The 24706-nt window shown below is 49.6% G+C and overlaps 2 protein-coding genes across 3 annotated transcripts in view; one reads left to right on the top strand and one right to left on the bottom strand.

The window, feature by feature from the left end:
• Positions 1-652: 652 nt before the first annotated feature.
• On the bottom strand, positions 653-14487 carry ATAD1 (ATPase family AAA domain containing 1). 2 transcript variants are annotated; one of them, XM_040071878.1, is made up of 10 exons: positions 14331-14487; positions 12423-12598; positions 11126-11224; positions 10761-10881; positions 8758-8958; positions 8040-8146; positions 6184-6273; positions 4582-4632; positions 2996-3132; positions 653-2093 (listed from the first exon to the last, which is right to left on the bottom strand). In XM_040071878.1, the coding sequence occupies exons 2-10, from the start codon at positions 12582-12584 to the stop codon at positions 1973-1975; spliced, it is 1089 nt and encodes a 362-aa protein (XP_039927812.1). In that variant the 5' UTR covers positions 12585-12598; positions 14331-14487; the 3' UTR covers positions 653-1972. The 2 variants fall into 2 exon arrangements, with proteins under 2 accessions (XP_039927812.1, XP_039927813.1); XM_040071879.2 differs by lacking the exon at positions 14331-14487 and adding an exon at positions 13994-14176.
• Positions 14488-17886: 3399 nt separating this feature from the next.
• Positions 17887-24706, top strand: part of PTEN (phosphatase and tensin homolog) — a 48780-nt gene continuing 41960 nt past the window's right edge. Inside the window, exon 1 of the mRNA XM_040070939.1 lies at positions 17887-18033. Within this exon, the coding sequence (XP_039926873.1) occupies positions 17955-18033 (79 nt within the window). The 5' untranslated portion in view covers positions 17887-17954. The remainder of the gene's footprint in view (positions 18034-24706) is intronic.

Below are 24706 nucleotides of genomic sequence, written 5' to 3'. Positions count from 1 at the left end.
GATCCAGGGGCAGCCACAGCTGCTCTGGGCACCCTGTGCCAGGGCCTGCCCACCCTCCCAGGGAACAATTCCTTCCCAATATCCCATCCAGCCCTGCCCTCTGGCAGTGGGAAGCCATTCCCTGTGTCCTGGCACTCCAACCCTTGTCCCAAGTCTCTCTCCATGTTTCCTGTAGCTCTTTCAGGCACTGGAAGGCCACAGTTGGGTCACCCCAAAGCTTCTCCTCTCCAGGCTGAACAATGCCAGCTCTCCCAGCCTTTCCTCCCTCTGATCATCCTGGGGCCTCCTCTGAACTCATTCCTGGATCCCAGACTCACCCAGAGGCAGCACTGGGCACTCAGCCCCGGCACTGAAGGGACTTGCGGGATGAAATCCCAAATCCCGGACTTTTTCCATTTCCATAGCCCAGCAGTTCTGTTGTGCCTCAATTCCTGCACCCTTGTGTTAGACCACTGTTCATCTCCCAGTGCTTTGTGATTCAGAGAAGTCTAAACAATATTCCGTTATTTTTCTCCCCCCTCTCCCATTTGATTTCAAGATTAAATTGGGACAAACTCAGCCCTGCTGCATCACCCAGCCAGCATTCCAGAGGGCAGGACAGCAGGGAGCAGGCTGAGCTTGAGGGACACTGTCACCAGCCCCTGACACTGTGTCGTGGCAGGGCTCCAGCCCTCCTTATTTCACTTTATTTTCCTTTGCAGTGCATTTGGTTTTACATCATTCTGCGCCTCCAATGTTCCCCTCCCTTCACAGGCAGCAGAGCTGTGACACAGCGTCCCATCCCTGGGCTTTGAACAATTAATTCCCTTTACAGATTTGGGGTCAATTACTGCACAAGTCATAGCATTACATGAAAAAACTTCAAGTTCTTGACTATCTCTGACAATAACTTCACCAAAAAAAACCACCCAAACATTTTTGCCACTCACATTTGTAACCCTTGGCCTTTATCACAACATTACAAGAATTCACCAGAACTGGTACCAGCAAGGACAACACGTTGCTAAACCACATCAATAAGTCCAAAACCCATTTCCTCCTCTTTAAATTCACAGATCTGAGCATGGGACAGAGTCAAACATCACACAATGTCCCCCCTGTGCCTCAGGGCAGTGACACTTCAGGGGACGGCGCCACAGGGGGAGCTTGCAGAGCTGAGGGAGAAGCAAGTCCTTGGGACAGTGCACAGGAGCTCGGAAAGCTCAGGCTTCAGAGAGCTCAGAGGACGTGGGGCTTTAGGAAACAGCAAGTGGCATTCTACTCTAACTGCTCACAGCGAGGGAAAACCAAAAATAAAATCAGCTTTCATTTAAAAAGCCTTCAAAAGCAGAATTCATAAAAAAAATTAAAAGTATTCAAACATTCTTACAGAGTAGTTTACTATCTTGACTAAATGGCACCAGATTTCAAGTGGTCATGTGGAAGAAAAATCAGTAGCATTTCAAAAGTTGCTTTGTTCTAGGAGCAGTTTCTATCCTGGCTTTTGCAGCTAAAAGGTAGAAGTGAACTGAGTATCGAGGAATCTTTCCCTTATGCAGCTTCTGATTTGGTTTGCTTCAGGAAGTAGAAAAGATTTTCCATACTCAAGTTATCTATAGATTATGTCTATGTATAAAAAAAAGTGTGGCTATGTACAGGTCCTGCACTCACACACCCATCTGTACACACACAGCCCATGCCAGGTCCTGCCCCCTGGCCCTGGGACCACCCACTCCTACTGGAGGGCTCCAAGGGATCCCCAGGGACAACACACAGGCACTTGCTCTTGGTCTGGGCTGAACTGTTCCACTCATGATCTGTGCTTCCACTTTCAGTTGGAATTGAAATAACTTAGAGGTTGTTGTTGTATAAAAACGATTCCAGGAAGAGAACTCCCTTTGCCACCCCTGCTCCCACCCTGACATTGGTTTTGCTAACTGATTACAGAAGTCAAACTAAATCACATCAGGAACTGCAAACACACTCTTTTGTCTTAATCAAACACGATGTCCATGGCCAGGTTCTGCATGGAGACATCCTTGGATTTCCTCATCTTCTCGATGGCTCTGTGGAGATCCTGCTGCTGCACGGGCCGGATCTCATCTTCATCGTGGCTGGGGGAGAGAGAGGAACAGCCAGGTGAGGGTCCAGGGGCTGTGTGCCAGCTGTGCCAACAGTCAGCAGCCATCCCTGCAAACAGCAGCTCCGACATGGATCCAGCATCCCTCTGGAATCACAGAATCTCTGATCTCTGAGGCTGCAAATCCCTCCCAGCCCATGGAGTCCCAGCTGTGCCCGATGCCCACCTTGTCCCCAGCCCAGAGCACTCAGTGCCACCTCCAGCCCTTCCTCGGACAGCTCCAGCCATGGGCACTGCAAACCTCCCTGGGCAGCCACTGCCAAGGCCTGAGCACCCTTTCCATGGAGAAATTCCTGCCCATGTCCAACCTGAGCCTCCCCTGGCACAGCCTGAGGCCGTTTCCCCTTGTCCTGTCCCTGTTCCCTGGCAGCAGAGCCCGACCCCCCCTGGCTGTCCCCTCCTGTCAGGGAGTTGTGCAGAGCCACAAGGTTCCCCCTGAGCCTCCTTTTCTCCAGGCTGAGCCCCTTTCCCAGCTCCCTCAGCCGCTCCTGGGGCTCCAGCCCCTTCCCCAGCTCCGTTCCCTGCCCTGGACACGCTCCAGCCCCTCAATGCACCCAGGACTGCTGCAGGTGTGACAAATACCAGAGGATCGTCCCAGCACCATGTCAGCAGCACTGAAGTCTGGCACTAACAGTGCAGCAGCAGGACTTGGTGGCTCAGGCCACCTCCAGCTTGGGCACCTTGCAACAACCAAGGTGCTGCGCTTCTTTTCGGAGCCAAAAGGAATAACAGTAACTGAGTTGTGGGGGCTTTCCTGTATTGTGGCAATTGGGCACGAAAACAGGATTCTCCTGCTCTGTGTGACCCTCTCCCCAACGCCAGGTGCAGTGAGGGAACACAAGGAATAGCTGTGGGTGAGCAGAGGGCCCCACGTACACGTCCTCCTCGCAGGCGTTGTTGACGTACTCCCGCACACAGAGCAGCGCCGCGTCCCGGCACATCTCCTTCAGGTCGCTGCCCGAGAAGCCGTCGGTCTCCTTGGCCACCTGCAGCAGATCCACGTGGCTGTCCACCTGTGGGGAACTCCAGGTCAGGCCACGGACACTCCAGAGCCACTGGCTTTGCTCACCACGACAAGCGACTGTCACCTCCAAGAGTTTTTACCCACTCAGATCATTTGGCGTTTTTTGGGGGAGTTGAATTATTCCCTTACTCTCTGAACCTCCAAGTGGTTCACACTGCTACAGGAAACCGATGTTTCAGCCCATCAAACTCTGCCATTGGTTCAAAACCATCCCATTGGTATACCCTGTGCTAACCACGCCCCTGCACGGATCAGCCTGGCAAAACCTGGATCCCAGGAAAAGTGACCCCTTTTCCCAGGTGCCCACATTAAGTTTCTCAGAACTCGTCTGGATTCCTGTTCCTGCTTTACACAGCCCCAAAACGGGGGATTTAGAGGCAAAATAACACATCCAACTCGGTGCACTGGGTCAGGCTGAACTCTTGCCAGTCAAGACCTCAGGTTTATTCCATCTTTTCATGGAATTTCTGGTTCCTTTCCCATCATGTCCATCAGTATTTCCTTTTCAAAAAGTTAAAGCCAAGGCAATCTAATAAAAGGCTGAGATTCTGGGATGACTTCTTTCAAGAGGGAAACTATTCCATGGTTTAAGCCAGGAAAGGAAAAGGGAGGGCAGGACTCCCCTTGCCATGTGAAGTCTGGCCTTGAGAGATCCAATTCCTCCTCCTATGGGATAATCGATACAGGCTTGGGTTTTTTATCTCCCTGAAAATCTTATCCGTGTGGCTCCCTGCCAGATGCCAGTGAGCTGCCATTTTTAGGCCTCTTCAAAAAATGTAAGTTGCCTTTACTAATAAAAGATATTTATGAGGCTGGAGCTCAGCCTGGAGACACTTTGCAACATTAGCTTGAAGGCAATTTGTGCTGCTGACTAAACTTAGGAGGAAGCTCTGATGACAGGGATCCCCTCTCCTGCCACAGACACTTCCAGGTGTGCTCACACCTCATCCCTCCCCTCTCCTCTGAAGGAAATTTGAATTGTGGATCAAAAGCACTGCCGTCAAAAGAGTCATTCCTCCTTGCTTGACTTGAGCTAAGAAAGAGCTAAGGAGTCAGCATCTTCTCCCTGCTTCATTGAGGGCTTGAAATTTCCTTCCCTGATCTAAACATGATTCACCTTCACCTTTTTTAGAGAGAGAGATCTCTTCTCCTGTAACAGAACAAGCAAATGGAGCCAGAGAAGTGGAGTCATTCTGCTCAGAGGGGGTGATTCACCACACAAGCCGAGGCTCCTGCTCACAAAGGAGCCACCTGCAGGCCTTTAATGTCAGGCCACACCTAAACCCACAAAAGATCCCCAAGTTCTCACCGGAAATGCCCTGGCAGATCATCTCAGCCCCACTGCAAGGCAGGCAATTATAAACCACACGCTCTGCAAGGCCAGAGCTGCACTGGTGGCAGTAATGCAGCCATGAGCCACCAACAGGAGGCTACTCACATTTTCATTCTTCAAAATCAGCTTCAAGATCGCCTCTCTTTGCTTCAGAGCCTGAAACAGAAGAGACTGAAGTTACCAGAGGACAAAAATAAACACTTGTGCCGTCCCAGGGCTTTCAGTCCCTTCAGTTCCCTCGCCCAGGACAGGTGACACACACTGAGGAAACCTCTCTGATGGCAAAAGAAGCTCCACAGGTGAGCCTGGGGAATTCTAAACCAGATAAATCACACACGGTGTGTGAGGAGGTTACTCAAGAATCAGCTGAGTCCTGAGCAGATCCTTCCTAGGAAGGTCAAACACAGGCAACAAAGACTGGGTTTTGTGCCTGCCAAACCTCACTTACAGCTTTAAAAAGGGGAAAAATTCCCTCACAGATAATCTGGCAGCTGTACAGTTGCTACTCTGTCCCAAAACCCACTTCTGCCACTTCTCTCTGCTTTGCAGGTAATTTCTGATGAGTAATTTGGGGCCTTTTCATCTCTAACTCAGCTGTAAAATCTGCAAGCCTTTCACTCCTGCCCGTTCCTGTTCCCAATCCACAGCACACCAATTATTCCACCTTCAGTAAGAGTCAGGGCCAATCTGGGTTGATCACAAAGCAAGGGAGAAGCAGAAACTCATGGCAGGGCTGTAGTGGGGTAAGGAAAATCTGCTCCCTAAATGACGCCTCCTGTGGTAATTCTGATCCTGGGAAAGGGAGCCATTCCCTGTAATATCCCAGGGCACATAATTCATCCTTCTAATGATGGGGCTTGATAGAATGACACAACAAAGTACTCAAATCCACAACCTTGTCCCTTGCTAACTCAAGGAACAGTTGGAGTTGATGAAGGCGTGTGGAACAGGGATGGAAGCCCCGCAGTTCCCAGGTTATAAATGCTGTTTCCAAAGGGATCCACTCCCATGGAGTGAAAGTCAGTTCCAACAACACAGGCCTGGGAACAACAACTCCTCTCTTGCACAATCAATAAGAATTTTACTCCTCCAGTTTGGTGTCTGAGTTTCAGCAAAAATGGATAATGATTTCTGTAGCCAGAAGGGAATTCCCACAGCCATGACTGAACTCCTGATAACACCGGCACAAAAGTATCGGGTGACATCACCAGGCATTTAAAGGTGACTGAAATACCTGGAAAAGGATGGCAAGAGCAGCCTTTGGAGTAAGGACAACCTTGTGACAGCTGCTTAACTGATAAAGAACTTCATAACTGGGGCATAAATCATAGAATCATGGAATGCTTTGGGTCCTTAAAGACCGCCTCATTCGAAGCCCATCACAGGCAGAACAAACCAGGCTTTCCACACTGTCTGCTGTGGAAAGGCCTGAGCAGAACACGGCTACAGACCATCCCTTCCCAGCATGCAGCATCCAAACATCTCCATTCCCAGAGAAGAGCAGGGATGGGAAGCTCATGGTGTTGATTCTCATGGTGTTGTTCCAGATAAAAGACCCAAGAGACCAAAACTTCACCTTAAAAAGCCAAGTTATGGACGTGCTTCTAAAAACCCTAAATCCAGCTCATCAGAATGCAGCACTCCTGGAGGACAACCCCCAGAGCTGTGGATTTCCTGGCTGGGGGGGGCAGGGCAGGCAGGACTTACGGGCTGGTTGATGTGGAAGCGGGTGGGCATCCTCCTCATGATGGCAGAGTCCAGGTCCTGGGGCCGGTTGGTGGCTCCCATCACAATCACCTGCGTGACACCAACAGCCGCCACTGAGACCAGCGCTGGGAAACATCCACAGCCTGGGAACGTCAGCACCGGCCACGGGATCTCCCCCACTTTATCATCAGCATCGACATTTAAAGAAGTTACATAAAAGTTTCCTGGCAGTGATCTCAGCAAGGGAGCTGGAGAGAGCCCTGGTGCCACAAACACCTCCCTGGGGCGAGATTTCTACACGAGCCCAACTTGAAAATTCAAACCCTAAGAAGGAACTTAAAACTTCTGCTTGTGATGTCACTTTTAGCTCCTGGTGGAAATCGAAAGGAGATGTTTCAGGCAGATATTTAGAAGTGTGGTGGTTCTGGGCTGCGCTGAAAAAAGAATCACGGAAGGTTTGGGTTGGAAAAGGTCACCTTGTTGCAAGCCCTCCACGGGCAGGGACACCTTCCAGGAGACCACCATGGCAGTGGGTTCACCTGGCAGCTTTCACATGCACCCAAATGGTGTCTTCATTTCTTTAAACATTCAAAAAAGCACTCCATGACCTACAGGTCAGCAGTGGGTTAAAGGTGTCCAAGCCAAGCCCAACACCAGGACGCTGTTTACTTCCCTGGAGCACTCCAGCTCTTAAATCCAGAACAAATTTACTCCCCATTCACAGCAGCTTTGTTTCCCCATTTCTTACTCTAAGCTGTGTACATGGTAAACACCCAGCCAGGAGAGTGAAAAACGGCAGGGTGATTAATCTGGGCTCCAGGGGGTTTCCTGCCCTGCTCCTGCCTTTGGGCCAGGCCCAGCAGCTCCAGGAAGGCGGGCCAGCGCGGCTGGTGGCCCGGCAGAGCCACCCTGCCACCTAGAGGCACCGGGATTGCTGGCTCGGGGATGAGCCACGCTGTTCTGGGCCTTATTTTTAGCCAAAAGGCACATTCTGCACCTGCCCCGAGTTCCTGCCACACTCCAGATCCATCCCCAGCAGGTTTAGCCCACAGCTGAGCGTGGCTTCCAGGTGGAATCAACGCACCCACCTCAACACTTCCTTACAATTTCCTCCAAGCATTTGGGATCCTTGTTTTTATTACAAAAGGCAAACGCTGCTCAACTCAAGAGACTCCAAACTGTCTCACTGCAGGGAATGAATAATTTCCTTTGCTCCAAGGAATTGTCAGTGTATTGGGAAGAAAAGGTAATACACTGTTCTTGGAAGATGCTATCAGTTTCCAGTGAAGGGCTCATACCACTGGCTTTTTACTAATGGGAAGCTTTCACCCTCCTCAGTACACATATACCACTGCTTTTTACTCATTTGGGGAAAAATCAGCTGAAAAACATCTTTAGCACAAGCTCGGGAGAGGAGGATAAGCCATTTACGGAAAAATACACATTAAAAGGCTGAAAATTTTCAACTTACAGAATAAAGATCCTATTTAAGGGCTTTAAGAAGATCATCCCAAGTGACAGTTCAGAACCATAACATGCAGGCTTTCTGCTACATTCAAATCATTTAAAATCCCAGAATGGTTTGGGATGGGAGGGACCTTAAAGCCCATCCCATCTCATCTGAAAACGCCAGCTCTTGATGAAAACCAAAATAAGCACCAAGCCAATCTTCTCAGGAAGAATGATCTGTGGATACAGCTCCCCTCATTCCCATGAAGTGCTGGGAATCACTGACAAGTAAAGAGCCCTTTGGCAATCCCGGCTCCACGCGCTCTGTCCCTGTTCCCAAGCAGGTCCAGGCACATTATCCCAGCTGAGGCAACGCCATCCCTTCTCCCAGCACCCTGAGGACTCACCTGGCAGTTGTAGTCGGTGTCCAGCCCGTCCCACAGACTCATGAACTGCGCTTTCATCATGGCTGTGGCCTCGTGGTCGGTGCTCGATCGGTTCCGCAGGAAGGAATCTGTGCCAAAGGAGGGAAGCAGCCACTGCCAATCCAATTCCTCACACCTGGGCTGTTCTCTTAGCTCATAAATGCATTTGTAACCACCAGTGTCAGCAAACGACAAGCGCTGCTAAAGGTGAAAGCAGCAAAGTGGACTCTCCCCCATTCCTAAGCCCCCCTTTCAAAAGACACTACACAAGCACCCATCACAGGAGATTGCCCCACACCTCGTGCTCCAAATGTTCACCCTCCTGACCTCATGGAAAGCAGCCTCCCCTCCTGTTATTCAGCCTTATGAAACCACTATTCCAGAGCTCTCCTAAAACCGTATTTTACTTCCCAGTATGTGCCCTGACAGCAGAAGCCCTGAAGTGTATTTTTTTCTGGGTTTCCTCATGAACCAAAAGTAAGCAGAAACTTGTTTTACTTGTGAATTCCTCCACTACCACCAGGAAAAAAAACACATTGTTTTTCTGAATGTCCCACCATTCCTTTACAATTCTACTTCTCTTATTGAGCCTTCACTCTTTTTAAAGAAAAGATGACAGCAGGTCCATACATCACTGAACCTGCAGTTCAATGTCACTCTGTTATAGCTCCTGATAAAAAAAAAAAGAAGAGATTTTTACCTATTTCATCAATAAAAATGATGGATGGCTGGAGCTTTATGGCCAGGGAGAAGACAGCAGCAGCCAGTTTTTGGGATTCTCCATACCATTTATCCGTCAGCGTGGAGGGCTGGAGGTTGATGAACCTACACCCGGCTTCCTTGGCCGTAGCTTTGGCAATCAGGGTTTTCCCACATCCAGGGGGGCCATAGAGAAGGACTCCTGGAAAATTCACAGTGTTAATGCTCTGCTAGGACAGCCCTGGGAGTGTCCAGGCTCAAGTTTGATCCAGGTCTTAAAAGGTAAGAAACCAAACCAAGGAACACTGTTGCATCAAACAAGAGGTTTTAAGATAATCGCTATTAAATTACAGCTCAGAATAGCCAAAGCCAGGAATGGCGAAGCTCAGAGGAGACATTTGAAAGATGACTGGTTTATGGTCCCTGCCCATGGCAGGGGGTGGAACATCATCTTTAAGGTCCCTTCCAACCCAGACCACTCCATGATTCCATTTTATTCCCAGGACTATAAAGGTTAGACAAAATTAGCCCCTATTTATGTCCTGTCAGCACCTGTTTCAGTCCTGCTAACAAAACTTAGCACAGAGGAGCGAGGAAAGGAAAAATCCATCACACAACAGACCCACAGACATTTTAAACAAATTACCCACAATTAAACATGACATCTTGTATTATTTTTAAACTTGTCACAGTGGAAGAATTCACAGGAGTGTTTGTCTAACACAGTTCTAAAGAAAACAATTTCAAGAGCAACATTCAGTCAAAAGAGCCCAAAGCACAGGGAATTATTAAGGTTTGTTCTCTGTTTATGTGAGAAAATGATGGACTTGATGTCTCACAAACACCATTACTCTGGAGCAGTGACTTCCTATTAACACCCAGCACAAGGCACTCACAAAACTGGGAAGCAGCCCGAGCTGGAAAGTCTGATTTAAAAAGATAAATAAATGAAAAAAAAAATCCCTTCAGCTTATTAGATCATGGCATTCATGTAATTTTCCAGACAGCTTCAGTTTGTGACTTACACAGAACATAGCCTGGAAAAACTAAAGTGGCTCCCAAAGCGCTGCATTTTCCATCCTGTGGGATACAGGGCTGAGGTGGTCACAGATGCAGACAGTAATTAAGAGCTCCAGAAATCAATATTCCAGGGAACAAAGCAGTAAACTTGGGGGTTTTGTCCAACATTTTAGGTTTAAATTCTGCTTTTTTTTCCTTTTTTTTTCCCCTCAGTAACATACAACAAATATGGCTGTAGGGACTTCAGTAGAGCCCAACTTCTGTTTTACTGTGGAAAATGAATTTGCCACCTGCCTTAACACTGTGTAACCCAACTCCAGAGAGAATCAAGGGATCTCCAGAGGAAAAATGGGATGTTTGTCTTGCTGAATGATGGGAATTTCTAGGAGTGTTAAAACTGTAGAGCAGAGTTAGAGCTCAGCTCTGCCAAAGGACAACGTGGTGTGTAGAGACAATAAAAATGACAACTTAAGGCAGTTAAAAATGCAGAATACATGGATTATAATGGCCTGGAGTGACAGGAAGAGGGGAAATGATTTCATGCTGACAGAGAAGAGGTTTGGATGGGACATTGGGAGGGAACTGCTCCCTGGGAGGGTGGGCAGGCCCTGGCACAGGGTGCCCAGAGCAGCTGTGGCTGCCCCTGGATCCCTGGCAGTGTCCAAGGCCAGGCTGGACACTGGGGCTTGGAGCAGCCTGGGACAGTGGAAGGTGTCCCTGACCATTGGATTGAACGGGCTTTAAGGTCCCTGTGATTAGTGCACAAAAATGAACCATCATAACCAAAATCCAGCTATTGCTTCATCGTTGAGACAAAACTTCTTCACCAAAGCAGGAGAAGAGGGAAAATCGGAGGGTTTTCCCTGGCATCAGTCCTAATGTTTGCACTTTCACCTAACAGCCCACTTCCTCTTCCCTTTCTGAGAAACTGCACCTTTGAAATTTGAAAAACCAAGGTACAAATCCATCACATTCCCCTCCTACCTTTTGGGGGCTGTAAGAGCCTGGAATTCTCAAACAAATATTTCTTCTTGATGGGCAAAATGACAGTGTCTTTCAAATCTGTGATGACATCATCTAAGCCTGCAATATCACTCCAGGTGACCTGCAAGGGAAAAACAGTGTTGGGAATGATCAGCGTCAGTCGTGCCAAGGAAAAGCACCCAGCAGCTTCAAAGGACTGCCTTGAAAATAAAAAAGAGAAGGGATTAAAACCCTCTGCTCTCAATGATGCAGTTGGAGTTTTAGATCACAGGAATATTTCCTGTGTATTTCCACAGAGGTGCAAATAATGTAATCCAGAGACAAAGGGGAATTCTGCAGGTCTGAGGAGCAGGGAAGCTGCTTACATGCATGCTGAGTGGGTCCACCAGGTGGGCAGCAATGCTCATCTCATACTCGGTCAGCTTGACATTCTTCACTCCTATCTGCTTCATCAGCTTTTCAGCCTGGGGGAAACCAAACACCAGGAAAATAAAGGGAAAGAAATGGAATGCTTCACTCAAAAATCAGCTTTTTTTAAAGAACTGCTGTTTGTGGTTTGAAAGGCTTCTCTCTAAGAGGTGAAACTTTGTTTTAAGCAGGTTCTGATGTTTCCCAATGACTTTGCTGTCACTTGAGTGAAACCAAGTCAGATGTCTCAGTTCCCATCAAACAAATGCTGGGCCCTCACAGACCCAAACCCACAACTCCTCTGTTATGACCTAAGAAATAACCAAAATAAACCTAAAAACACAGAGTGTGCCCCTCCAAGCCTCCACAGCACTCAGAGAAATGTATGTATTTTCACATGAATCAAGGAGAGATTAATGAATTTGTAAATTCCCAGAAGCCAGTCAATTTCTAATACATGTTCAGTGGGTTTTTCCTAATTTACATGGAAAACTCATTGTGTCAACACATTTGCACGTTTCAGTTTCTCTCTCTACTCAAACCTGCAATAAAGCCCAACAAGGTCTTGGGACAGTGCAGCTTCTTAGATAACAGCTGGCACAGTACCCAGTGAGAAAGCTGGTTTTCAACTACGAAGCTCATTACAGAAAAAAACCCAACCAACACAGATTTAGGTTGCTCAAAATCTGTGAAATTCTTGTCAGTCAGAAACCAAACAGAAAAAAGCTGCCACATTTCCACAGCAAACCTTTAACTTTTGGTTCTGAAGGGCCCTTAAAGCATTTCCAGAGTACAAATCGTTCCGGTTCAAGGTAAGGAACAAGGCTTTTCATTTTTTTCCCACCCCTTTCCAAGGGATTTTGACTGCTGGTGGAGGTCTCTGCCACTAAGTTGCCAGCAATGCAGAGTTTTCAAGTTCTCTTCTAAGTTAAGAATTAAGTTATCTCTGCTCCAGGTTTTCAAAGGCAACCAAGGGACTGATGATTTAAGGCTGCTGCTGTTCAGCAAAGTTGTCAGAAGCAGAGAAGGCACCAGGCGCAGAGACTTGCTGGAAATCAGAGCCAACAGCAGCCTCCAGACCAACAGTTTTGCCACCACTTCAAGCTGGAAATTGGAATTTGTTATAAAACTGCCATTTGCTATGAAACACGAGCCCTGAAAAGACCAACAGCCTAAACCCTGAGACTGACTAAAATACTTCCCACCAGCACATTCCTCAATATCCCAGGGGAACACTGCAGAATGGGATCCTACCTGCTTCTGAGCTTCCACTTTCTGCTTCCTGGTAGGGTCGATGGCATCCACCATCCATTTGATGGTGAAATAGGTCACGGCCCCAAAGATGGTCAGACGGAAGATCAACCCCACCACCTCATTCCGGCTCAGGGGCCGCGAGAACGCCTCGGCATGGACCATCCTCCTTCCCAGCCCTGAGGGGGAGAAGGAAAGCACAGAGGGACAGAAAGGAAAACCAGCTGAAAAAACACCTGCCTTGTGTTTAAATGCTCTTTGATAAAAGATCTTTCATAGGGACTTTGGACAAGTTCATGGAGTGATAGGATGAGGGGAAATGGCTTCCCACTGCTAAAGGGCAGGGTTAGATGGGATATTGGGAAGAAATCCTTCTCTGGGAGGGTGCTGAGGCCCTGGCACAGGGTGCCCAGAGAAGCTGTGGCTGTCTCTGGATCCCTGGAAGTGTCCAAGGCCAGGCTGCAGCAAGCCAGGATAGTGGAAGGTGTCCCTGCCCTGGCAGTGGGGGCAAATCTAAGATGCCTTCCAACCCAAACCCTGGGATTCTGTGCTCACAGTGGGCACAAAGTTGACATTCCCATGTAGACTGACATTTTGGGACTGCTATTGCCCCTGAATGCTGAATCCTGGAGCCGGGAACTCCATTATTTAACCAGAGAGGTCTTTTCCCTAAGAGGAAGTTTACAGGAAAGGCACCCGGCTGCCACATTAAGAAGCCATCAGCAACTCACATTTGATTAAAATGAGGTTAAGAGCTGGAGCCTGCACCTGGCAGGATGTATGGGGAGTTATTAATATCCCTGGAAACCTGAAAATGCTGGATGTGGCACACAGCTATCCAGGGAAAAGCCTGACTGCTGCATGAGCCAAGCCCAGGGAGTACAGCCCCTTCAATCTTGGGAACAAAAGGCACAGAGGAAAGACCTTTGCTAAAACATTTGAAAAATGGCTTGTAAAATCAGGGTCCACCTCCTCCTCAGCTGGTGGGGGGGATCTGATTGAGAATCCTCAATCACTCCTTGGGCACTGCCCCATTTTCCTGCTGCAAGGGCAAAACCAGCAGCAATTCTTCTGGCAGCTCCTGACATTCCCTGGCCACTCTCCAAACCAAGCTGGCAGCCAGGGCCATGCCAGTGCACCCACAGCCAAATTGTCCCTGGATCCCCCTCCCCAGGGCAACCCTGCAGCACCTACAGCCAAATTGTCCCTGGATCCCCCTCCCCAGGGCAACCCTGCAGCACCCACAGCCAAATTATCCCTGGATCCCCCTCCCCAGGGCAACCCTGCAGCACCCACAGCCAAATTGTCCCTGGATCCCCCTCCCCAGGGCAACCCTGCAGCACCCACAGCCAAATTGTCCCTGGATCCCCCTCCCCAGGGCAACCCTGCAGCACCCATAGCCAAATTATTCCTAAACAAGGAAAAAAACCTCCCCAAAACCCCCGTGCAGAAACATCCTTCTTATGCAACCCTGAGCGCCAACCGAAAGGAAAAGCTTGAACACGAGAGAAATTGAAGCATAACCTCGCTGAGCGAAGTCCTAATAACACACAAACGCTAAAACCTATACGAACTCAGCGTTTCTTTTCCCTGAGACGAGGACTCCTCACTCCGGGCCCGCTGCGGCTCCGCTCTCCCCGTACAGGCGCAAAAGAGAAACCAAAAGCGGCAGCGGCGTTGGTTTCTGTTCCGCTCAGAGAGCAAACTGAGGCACTGCCGGGAAACCCTGGCCTGGCCCGGGCCCGGGGAGCCCCGCAGGGCCGGCCCCAGCGCGGGGATCCCCCCCGGTGCCGGACAGCCCCGTCACGGCTGCCCCGGGCAGGGCCGGGCCGCGCCGCCCGTGACCTTCCCGCCGCCCGGCAGGTGCGGCGCGGCGCGGCCGCTTTGTCGCTGCCCCGCCGGGTCACTCACCGTGCGGCGCCTCTCCGGAACTCCGGGACAGGGGGCGGGACGAGCAGCAGCAGGAGGAGGAAGGAGAGGCGGAGAAAGAACAGAAGGAAGAAGCGGAGCAAAAGCCGGCGGCAGCACCGAGGGCCCGGCGGCGGCGGCGGCGGCGCGTCCGGCGCTTCCTCCGTCCGTGCGGCGCTCGCTGCCCCGCCCAAAGGTTCCGGCCGGCGCGCCCAGCGCGAAGGTTCCGCCCGCCCGATGCGGGGCAGCCCCGGGCTGGGATGAGCCGGGATCGGCCGGAACGAGCGTCAGCGGAACGGAGCGCTCAGCGCCGCTTCAGCGGCACCCCCCGGGCCACGGCTGCCGGTTACAGCGTGTAACCACAACGGGAACTCCGCTCTATCCCCACTGACACGTAAAATTCATGGAACATAACATATGCAACGTGTTAAGAGAAATATAAAATTATACATATAAGCATAACTATAAAATAATACATTATAGACATCATTATGTATAGATATATATTCTATACCATCATATACAGATAATATATAAAACGTGCACATATATACACATATTTTATATAGATATGTAAGTTATGTATACATATGTATACATAACCGATATAAATCATAACGAACATGTACATAATATATGTGTATTATATACAGACATAATATATGCCTAACATATTTACAACATATACATAGTGAAAGAAGAATGTCCAGGAAAAAGCTGAAAATGACAAGATCTCCCTAACAGCCATAATTAAACCAGAGTTTGGAAATTTCTCTTCAGCCCTTCTGCTCTCGAGCCAAGGTCTTCCAGTGACAGGGTAAGAGGAAATGGCCTCGGGCTGTGCCAGGGGAGGTTCAGGTGGAACATCAGCAGGAATTTCTTCACGGAAGGAGGGACTTGAATTTGATCAGGCAAGTCCTCCCTTTCATGCTGCTCCTGCAGGCTTTGACGGTAAAAAAGATTCTAATCTTCTAGAGGTTTTTGCTTTTCAGTTCATGTGGACCATTGTGTTCATTCATTCCTGGAGGAAAATATTTAGGACCCTTCTGGTTTTCTTCCCACTCCTGAAAAAGAAGTGACATCTGTTTTGCTGCAATTAAGGAGAAATGCAAACACACACACACACACACGGAAAAGCAGCTCAAAAGCAGCAGTAACATTTTGTCACTGCTGTTGTGGCAACCTCTGAAAAAAATCCCATCAAAAATACTTTTAAATGATGTGGGGAAGTGCAATTTTTCAGAAGTGGCTCAGGGTCGTGGCAATGCGTAAGGTGTGGATTGTTTGGGGCTCCAATTTATCCAAATATCGAGGGATTGTGGTCGGGATTGTGACCGACTTCCTTCCCAGAGTTCACGTGGGCTTTCCATCGGAGCTCCAGTGAAATGGACTGTCTGGAAAAGAAATGTACTGAGAATCACGGGGTTATACTGGGGGGAAAAGGTGTTTGTGGCAGCTCTCTCCCCAAGCCCTTGGCATGCCTTGGATCATGGGGAACGCTTCCCACCTAAACAGACATCCAGAAGGTGGGAACACGAGTTAAAACTCGGACACAGAATGAGTTGGGATGGCTGGGAACCTCAATCCAGCTCATTCCACCCTGTGCTATGGGCAGGGACACCTTCTACAATATCCCAGGTTGCTCCAGTCTGGCCTTGAACACTTCCAGGGATGCTGGGGCAGCCACAGTTTTATCAGTTTGGGGTTTGCAGCTGGAAGAAAGGGGGAGTGTGGAAATCGAGGGGGCCGAGAGGAACCTCTGTGCCTGGGAGAGCACAAAGTGCTCTTTGAGGCCAGCGATGGCACAAGGATAAATGGATGCAGACCAATCCCCAATATATTTAGCCCAAAAACCTGGAGAAGGTTCTGAGAGCAGCTTCGCAGTGGGAATAGTGGTGACAAAATGTCTCAAGATGCAACTTGATACGTTTCTGAAAGGAATAATGTAATAGAGCATTTGCAAAGGCTGGAGGCTGCAGCAGCCTGGGAAATCCCTCCACCTGATGTTCCACTTTATTTTGAGCCCTTAAAGGTCATTTTCCTGCAAAACAAGAACGCTGCTAATTCCCAAAAAGTTACAGTTCTTAGAGTGTGAAGAGCCTTGTACAGTGGGGTCTATCCCCTAACGTTTAAAAGAAATTATAAAGATTGATTTCGGGAGTTATAGACAGGGCTTTCTCCCTGCCAGGATAATTGTGATCACTGTGGGAAGGAGAATGGAGTGGGACAGAAAGCTCCATGGACATACCACGGGCTGCTGGGCCAGACGGCCTGACCTGGGGGGACTGTCATGTCCCTCTCCCCGACTTGGCTACTCCGAGGACATCAGAAGGAATTTCTTCCTGGATAGGGTGGCCAGGCATTGGCAGGGGCTGCCCAGGGAGTCCTCGACCCTGGAGGTGTCCAAGGAAGGCCTGGAGGTGGCACTCAGTGCTCTGGGCTGGGCACAAGGTGAAAATCGGGCACAGCTCGGACTCGATGATCCCGGAGGGCTTTTCCAACTTTAATGATTCTGCGATTCCGAGGGCAGCAGGTGGCCCAAACCCCCCTCCCCTCCCTGCCCCGGCGGCTGCAGGGGGCGACAGGCGCTCGCTCACCGCGGCTTCTCCGCTCCACGCCGACCCCGGGGAGCGTGAGGGGAGGACGACGAGCCCCCTAAAGACGCCGGGCTAATGCTCCCGTTCCCCTTCCCCGCGGGGCCGCACCGTTCTTCCCCTGGCCTTCTTGCCGCCCAGCTGGGCTGAGGAAGGAGGAGAGGCTAGCGGGCGGCAGTCCCGGGTGCCCCGAGGGGCTCGGGGGGCTCCGAGGGCCCCAGCACCGCCCGGGCCCCTGGCGGCCCCTGACGGCCACTTCCGCCCGCGGGGGAGGCGCCGCCGCCAGCGCCCACGTGACCCAGTGCAGCACCGCCGCCGCCTCACTTTACCGTCCGTATCCCTCCGCTCGCCCCCCCCACCCCCCACCTCCCCCTCCCCCTCTGGGGGGCGAGGGGGAGCCGGCGGGCGGAGGGCTACAGATGGCGCGCACAGTGCGATTCGGTCCCCCGGTCCCCCCGGTGCGCCGCTTCTCCGCCTCTCCGGTGGCGGTGTGGGAGGGACTACTTTGTGTGTTGGCGGATGCGTCGCGTGGGCGTGGCGGCACCGCCCGCCGTCCCTCTCGGAAGCCGCGGCCATGATGGGCGCCCCGCGCCGGCGAGCGCTGCGGGCCGGGGGATGAGCGCGGCCGTGCCGCCCTGAGGAGCCGCCGCCGGGAAGAGCCGAGGGAGCGACCGCCCGGCCCCCGGGGCGGGGAGCGGAGCGGGGCCGGGCCGGGGGCGCGCCCCGCGCCGCTGTCACCATTGCCGGGGCCCGGAGCGCCGCAGAGCTGCTCCCCCCGCCGCCGCCGCGCTCGCCCCAAACACGGCGGCGGCGGCGGCACCGCCCGCAGGAGCTCGGCGCGGCTCCCGACGCGCTCGGAGGAGGAGGAGGAGAAGGAGGAGGAGGAGGGAGCAGCAGCCGGTGCCGCCGCCGGGAGCCGGGCCCGCCCGGGGCTGAGCCGCCGGAGCATCAGCGCCCGGGGCCGCCCGGTGGTGCCTCGCGGCCGCCACCCGGGCCCTGCGCGCTGCCCCGGAGCGGCCCCCGGCTGCCAGACATGACCGCCATCATCAAAGAGATCGTCAGCAGGAACAAAAGGCGATACCAGGAGGATGGCTTCGACCTGGACCTGACCTGTATCCTCCTCCCGCTCCTGCTCCCGCACGTCCCGCGATTGCATCAGACCCGCGCGGCGTTACCTAACGCGCTGCCCCGGGCCGCTCCGCCGCCGGGGCTCGCCCGGGCCGCCGCGCCCTCCCCTGCCGCCGCCTCGGCCGCCTTTTGTCCGGGCCCGGCAGATTAACGGGAGCTCCAGGATTAACGCCAGCGCTCCTTGCCGGCCGGCCCGCGGCGCCCCCCCGAGCCGCCGAGGGGCCGTGCCCCCCCTCCCCCCGGCCCCGGAGCCCCTGGCCGCTCCGGAGCAGCCGCTTATCTCCGGCTCTGTTGATTTTGGGCTCACGCAGCAAATGCGCCCGACCCGCCGTGATTTGCGTCCGCAGCGCTTTTTTTTTTTTTTTTTTTTTAATTATTATTACTATTTTTTTAAAAATTTAGTACCTCGTCCAGAATTGCGATTATAATCATGGCAGGCCTGTTGCTTTCCTCCGGTTGCTTCAGTCGAAGCCTGTGTCCTCTGCCCTGATTTCCAGCCCTCCGCTAAATGCAGAGCTGTATACCTTAGGATGCAGCAAGGCTCTCCATCACAAGAGGTGGCAATCGCTCCTTCCAAATTGCTTAAAAAAAGCAAACAGCTAAAACCCACCATTTTTTCCCGGTGAAGTGCGCGAGGATGTGTCACAAACGAGAGCGCATCGGGTCTCATCGATGAGGACTGTACAGAATACTTATTCTGGAATAAGTAATTAGTGTGCAGTTACGGCTAATGAGGCAAAACCCGGAGTGTAGTTTTGGTGGCCTTTGGAACAGATGTGCTGGAGCAACATCAGGCAGATGTTTAGCTTGGAATGCCCTGCAGGGTTCATGGTGGGTAGGGGCTCTGCTGTGGGCAGGGTCCTGCTCGTGGTGGGGAAAGATTGGTGCTGTGGGAAAGATTTTGGGGCAAGAGCTTCGCTTAGAAGTTGGAAAAATAAATATTGACAGTAGTGTTCAGAGCTGGACTTCTCCCTGTGGAGAGATGTTTCTGTTCTGCAACAGGATTAGGTGGAAGTTCGTTGGGTTTTGGAGCAATTATATTCTGGTCGGAGCAAGTGCTCCAAATAAATCCAGTTTTTGAGCAGGATCAAAGCTGATAAAAGCAGAAGCTAGTACAGAGCTCTTGCTTTTGCACTGAGCCTTGGCCTAAAATTTTGGTGGCTTTAAAACAACCTGAAAGGTTCTGGACTTTAGCCAGTGGCTGCTTGGCTTTTAGTTAAAAACCCATCAGCTCTGGTCCATTATTCCTGCATTATGTTTGTGATAAAAATACTTTCAGGCCTGGATTTTTAGGTGCTTGCACTTGATGATGTTGTTGGCTTTTGGGGTTACAGAAGGAGTTAGGTAGTGGCAAAACCAAAAGGTTTTGCCTTCACAGTTGAAGGGTTTGGTGTTTGAGGTATCTTTGCCCAGATGTGCCCTTGGTAGGGAGAGATATTTTGACCCAAACATATCTTTTTAACTGGTCATATACTCCCAGCAAGAAAACTGGTGAATGCTGAACCTCTACTTTCTTGCTCTAGATTGTTTAATGATGTGTCAAATGGAAGCGATTGCTTATTTTTAATTTTTATTCTGAGAATTTTGTTGTAAGAAACCAGGCCATTACACTGGGCTTAGGCTCGTGTTTCTAAAAGGAGCAGCTGGCTGCAGTTCTGCCATGAAATTTATGGAAAAGATGGTATGGTTTCTTTAATGATAAAAAAAATCATAGGAAGAAGTGGGTTGTTTTTGTAGCTGCACATTTTGAACAGATAATGAATGAAGACTTCTGCCTGTGCGGTGCCATGGCTTTGCTTGAAGGCTTATGTTGCTGCAGAAGTGAAAGTTGAATTTTTTAAATCGCTTTGTGCGGGCTTCTTTTCGCGGGGCTCCGATGGAATTGCTGCTCCCCGTTCCTGGTAGCTGGGAAATAACCTATTTATTCCTTACACACATGGCCATGGATTTAGCTCTCCAACTATGTGATATTAAGGTGAAAAAGAGAAAATGTGCAGCCCAAGTGAGGTGTTCAGCAAGGCATGGCGGGAGGACCAGGTGTTAGAGATTCTTGGTTAGTTCCAGGTGGCTGCCTCTGTCCAGCTGAAAGGGAAAGGCAGCCGGGAGTTGGGCAGCCCACTGATTTGGGCATTTGGTTGGGGTATGGGAAATGGAGGTCTGGGTTGCTCCTGGTGCTTACCTGGGCGGTAGGAGCTGGTGAGTGAGAAGGAATTGCAGTGAATCCAGGTGAGGTGCCTGTGTTCTGTGCTTTTTCCTGCCCTTCTCTGAGAGAGCCTTCCTGTCTTGGTGTCCAGTGTGGCCAGAGACTTTTGGGCATGGATATTACCCAAAGGCCTTCCAGGAGCTCCTGGGTGCCGAAGGCAGGCTGGGAGAGGTGCTGGAGTTCCAAAAGTCCTTGCTTGGGCTCTGTCAGATCCTTTTAAAGGTGATCTTGATGTGTGTGCAGTACAGGACATTGCGCTTGGAACTCTCGGTTCCTGAGGAGTTGGTTAAGAATCCTTGAGCGTGTAATGTGGGATTTCAGCAAAGGGAGATTGCATCTTCCCAAAATCAGTGCAGGTGTGAAAATGGGCCTGTGTGCCTTTAAAAACCACAGTGCTACTGCTTTTCATCTAATCAGATGTTCTCTCTGAGCAGTTTTTATGCTCATCTTGGGAAAAAAAAAATATTTCGAACTTAGAAGAAGAAAGAGTTTTAAAGGTGGAGACATTAAATCCGCTATTTAATACTTCAGATATTTATTTCTGGTTTATTTGGGTTTCTAATTAATTTCTGCAGTAGTGGATACTTTCTGGTGCACATGGGTGAGAAGGAAGGTTTGGATTGATGTCTGTCTTCTCTGATGGTTGCATTTCTTGGTGCTGCAAGCACCAGGATGTTTTCTAAAGCACTCTGTTATTTCTGAAATCGTGCAGCTCGGTGATGCCCCCTTTACTGCAGGGAACAGCAGAGAGAAAACACTCCCATGCAGCAGTGCATGGATTGCCTGTGTCTTAAGAGCTCTGTGTGTAACTGAGTTTAGCAAGCGGGAAAAAAAATCATGTAACTGCTTCTTGTGCCCATCCTAGCTTGGGTTAAACTTTGTCTCATGTCCCCAGGCCTTGTGGTAGGGGTGAAAACGGGCAGCTAGGCTGAGCCCAGGGCTTGACTGAAGCATGTGGAGCTCGTGACCTACATAGTGGTACAAACTGCAGCAACATTCAGGCGAGATGAGATGTTGGGTGCAGTTTACACGTCTCACACGTCGTTTGTCTCGTGGAATGAAAGGCAGGGAACGCTGAAATTGCAGGAGGAAGCTGCTTAGAATCTCTTACTGCTTTATGCTATTTGCAGTCCTAAGGCTCTTTGCATTTTTAATGAAATTTTAAATTATGGGACTTGACTCAAAATGGCTCAGCTTCCAGGAAAAAAAAAGTGAATTAGTGGCATGAGGTCCATACCGTGTTTAAAAATAGAGCCCAAGCTGGAAATGTCATTTGTTTAAAAGACTTGGTCTCATTTTAAAATTGAAGTTTGCTAGAGGTTTTGTAACGAGTTTGTCTTGCACATAAGGACAGGGAGGGTTTAGAAGAAACTAGAAGAGACCAACTGGCAATGCATTTTATTGGTGGGAAAGTATTTCTTTGTTCTGAAGTAAACCATGTTACTTAGCAGTGTTTAGAGCCCGACAGACTCATTTTGCTTCTGGAGCCTGGGATGATGTTGGGTTTTGGACAAGATTAGTGCCAGTTTTGTTCTGAATTCATCTCAGACATCTGTTTGCATAGACAGCGCTCCAGCGGCCCTGCTGGCTGGGGACTCACCAGAGTTTCAGTTCCCTGCTCGTTACAGGATGTGTTTGATCCCAGGAAGATTGCTCTTTCTGCACTTAGCAAGGATGAAGGATCTTGACCTGTCCAGATGGAGAAAGCTGCAGATGTGGTCCTGCATTTTCTCTACTAGGGTCAGACGTGAGCTAGGTCATTTACTGTTCCTCACAACCCGGCAAACCCCAAATCCTGTGACATACTGCCATGGTTGTGTGGATGGGGGTGTTGGACAGCTGAAGCCTTCAAACCCCACACTCCAGCAGATGCTGCAGTCACATCCAGAGTCATCCAACCCCTTCCTGCCCTGCTTTTTCAGTGCAGTTGTTCAGAAAGGGACTTAGAAGAAGCCCTCACAAATTACAGCTTGTCTCTTTGCACTTGTTTAAATGTAGTGCTGGATTCTCGGGGAAATGCTTGGATCATCAGAGATTTTCAGTGCGTGTGGAGGCTGTTTGCACAAGCTAAACTCCAAATTAGAAAATGCTTCCCTGTGCGCACTTTTAATTGGACAGGAGCTGCTGAAGTGGTGGCTGTGTGTTCTTCTCAAGGTGGGCAGGGAAACGAGTGGACCCTGCGTAGTATTTCTTACACAGTGACCTCTTAGAAAAAGCCCAGCCAGAGTGATTAATGATTGGAGCCTGGTTTTAAGCTCAGTTAAGTGTGTGAAATCTTCTGAACATCTAGAGCTTTGCTGTTAAACCTGAAGAAGGTAATGCTGAATCAAGTGCCAGCTTTGCTGGGACCAGCACTGGGTCTGAGTGTTCCTTTTTTAAGGAAAAATCTAACTTTCCTCTTGCTTACATTAAGAGCCATGAGGAGTTACTTTGTGGGGTTTGCTCCGTGAGGACAGTGCTGAGGACTTGTGAAAATCCCACCCCATGTTTACTCTGTGTGGTTGGCTGGCCAGCACCAGCACTGGGTCCAGCTGGAGTATTGGAGGGTGGTGAGTTTTGGAAATTGATCTTTCTAGGAATCTGTGCTAGTCAGGAAGGCTTTTTTGTCCACGGGATCGTTCCATCTGCCTTCCTCTGACCTGGGAGAGGATGGAGCCTTGAGTGTGGAGCTTATGCAACACTGGAACTGCTATTGCTGCTGCAGTATAATACATGCACAGAGATTAGTTGGCTCTTGATGACTGCTAGGCTGGGACTGGCAGATTTCTTTGGGACAAATTTCCTGTTGCTACCCAGTGCTACACTTTAAGGCACCAAGAAGAACTTGTTTGTCTTGCCGAGGTGTTCTGGATCATGATGACTGCTGTAGAGACCGTGAGTATTGATGTATTCAAACACTGTGTAGGGGAGTACAGAATGGTCTTAATTTTCTCCCAGAAGAGAGGTGGCTGTATTGTTCATTCTCTTCTTTCTAGGTTGGTTTGGACAACTGAGTCCTCTTTGTTGTGGAAGCAATTGATATAATTTATTCAGTAATAATATGTCTGAAAGGATGTTGAGTTAAAACCCCCCCGTGCTAAAAAGCATAAAGCCAAAATTAAACTGCAGAGAGTACAAACACAGAGTTGAAATTTTATATGTAATGCTTCTGTCTACCAGGTTTTTGCTGGTTGTGAATTGCTGAACAGTTCCTTAAATTAAACTATATTTTTAATGGATTAATGTTGTTGCCATATTAATGCTGCATAAGCTGACAAATTATACCCTGGTACCTCAGCCAGAGTCTTCCCCTATAACAGGTTTAAACATGAAAATGATTGTTGTATAATGATTTAAAGGACAATTGTTGTGTTCTGACAAACTGGAAGAGAAGGGAGGGAATAGGCAGCTGAGCTGTCAAATCCCTTAATTACATTGGAGACTAAAGATACTGTCATTACTCATAACTAACTCCCATCCAAAGCCCAGCTCCTTTCTACTTTGGAGCAACTCAGAGCTCTGTGTGGTTTTTATTAATGTACTGTGCCTAGTACAAGGTGGACGTTGAAGGTTAATTTATTGCCTGGCTTTTTCAGCGGGGGATATAGGATATAGCCTGGAGTTGTGTATAGTAATTCCTGGATATGCCCTGTGCCTTATCTTAAATCCTAGGGGAGGTGTGGGCTCCTTTGATTTGGCACTTGGGTGAAGTTTTTTTGGGATTAAAGCTATGCAAGTTTGTGCTTTCCTGTGAGTTACTGGAATGGTGACTTCTGGGCTGTGAGAAGGGAATTTATTTGAAAATGTGTTGCCCTGTAGAGCAGGATGTCTTCTGAAACATGGATTATTTGTGGGTCGTTGACTTTGCTTTGGATTCTGTTAGGTTTTGGATGTGTCTTAGGTCCAGGTTGATATTTCAGATGTAAACAAATCCTTATTACAGTTTCTAATTCAAGCCAGCATCCTCTTTGCTCCTGTCGTCATCTGGCTCGTTTGCTGTCTTGCCTGTGAGGCCCTGGGAAAAAAAAAAGGGCATTTTTGTAGAATGGAAGTAAATAATTGTGCAATTAGGCCCTGTATCATGCTGCATAAATCTAGGTTATCTTAATAACGATTCTTAGGCAATGTAGCTCAAGTGGTGGCTCTGTGATTCAAATGGTAATTGACTGTGCAGCTAAAAAAATTAAACTCAACTGCTCTGTGTTTGGGATGATGACTATTGCAAAAGCTGGCATTGTTCCCTTTAAAGATGAACTCCCAGCTCCACAGCCCCAGCGTGCAGCAGTGCAGAAAAACTGCTTAATATCCAGTTTTTTGTAGTGAAGTGCTTAAGAAACGTCTTTATAAACTTAATTCTGCCTTTGTGGAACTGTAGTATAATAGCTTTTAATTGCATGATTAATTTTCTTAGAGGCCTCTGCTTAATTCATTGCATTGCCTGGGTATTTATCGGGCTACAACTGAAGAGTTGTGTA

The sequence above is a fragment of the Hirundo rustica genome, chromosome 8 (genome assembly GCF_015227805.2).
Source record: "Hirundo rustica isolate bHirRus1 chromosome 8, bHirRus1.pri.v3, whole genome shotgun sequence".
Classification (NCBI taxonomy): domain Eukaryota; kingdom Metazoa; phylum Chordata; class Aves; order Passeriformes; family Hirundinidae; genus Hirundo; species Hirundo rustica.
Note: the sequence above shows the minus strand (reverse complement) of the source record. Positions and strands in the feature narration are given on the sequence as shown.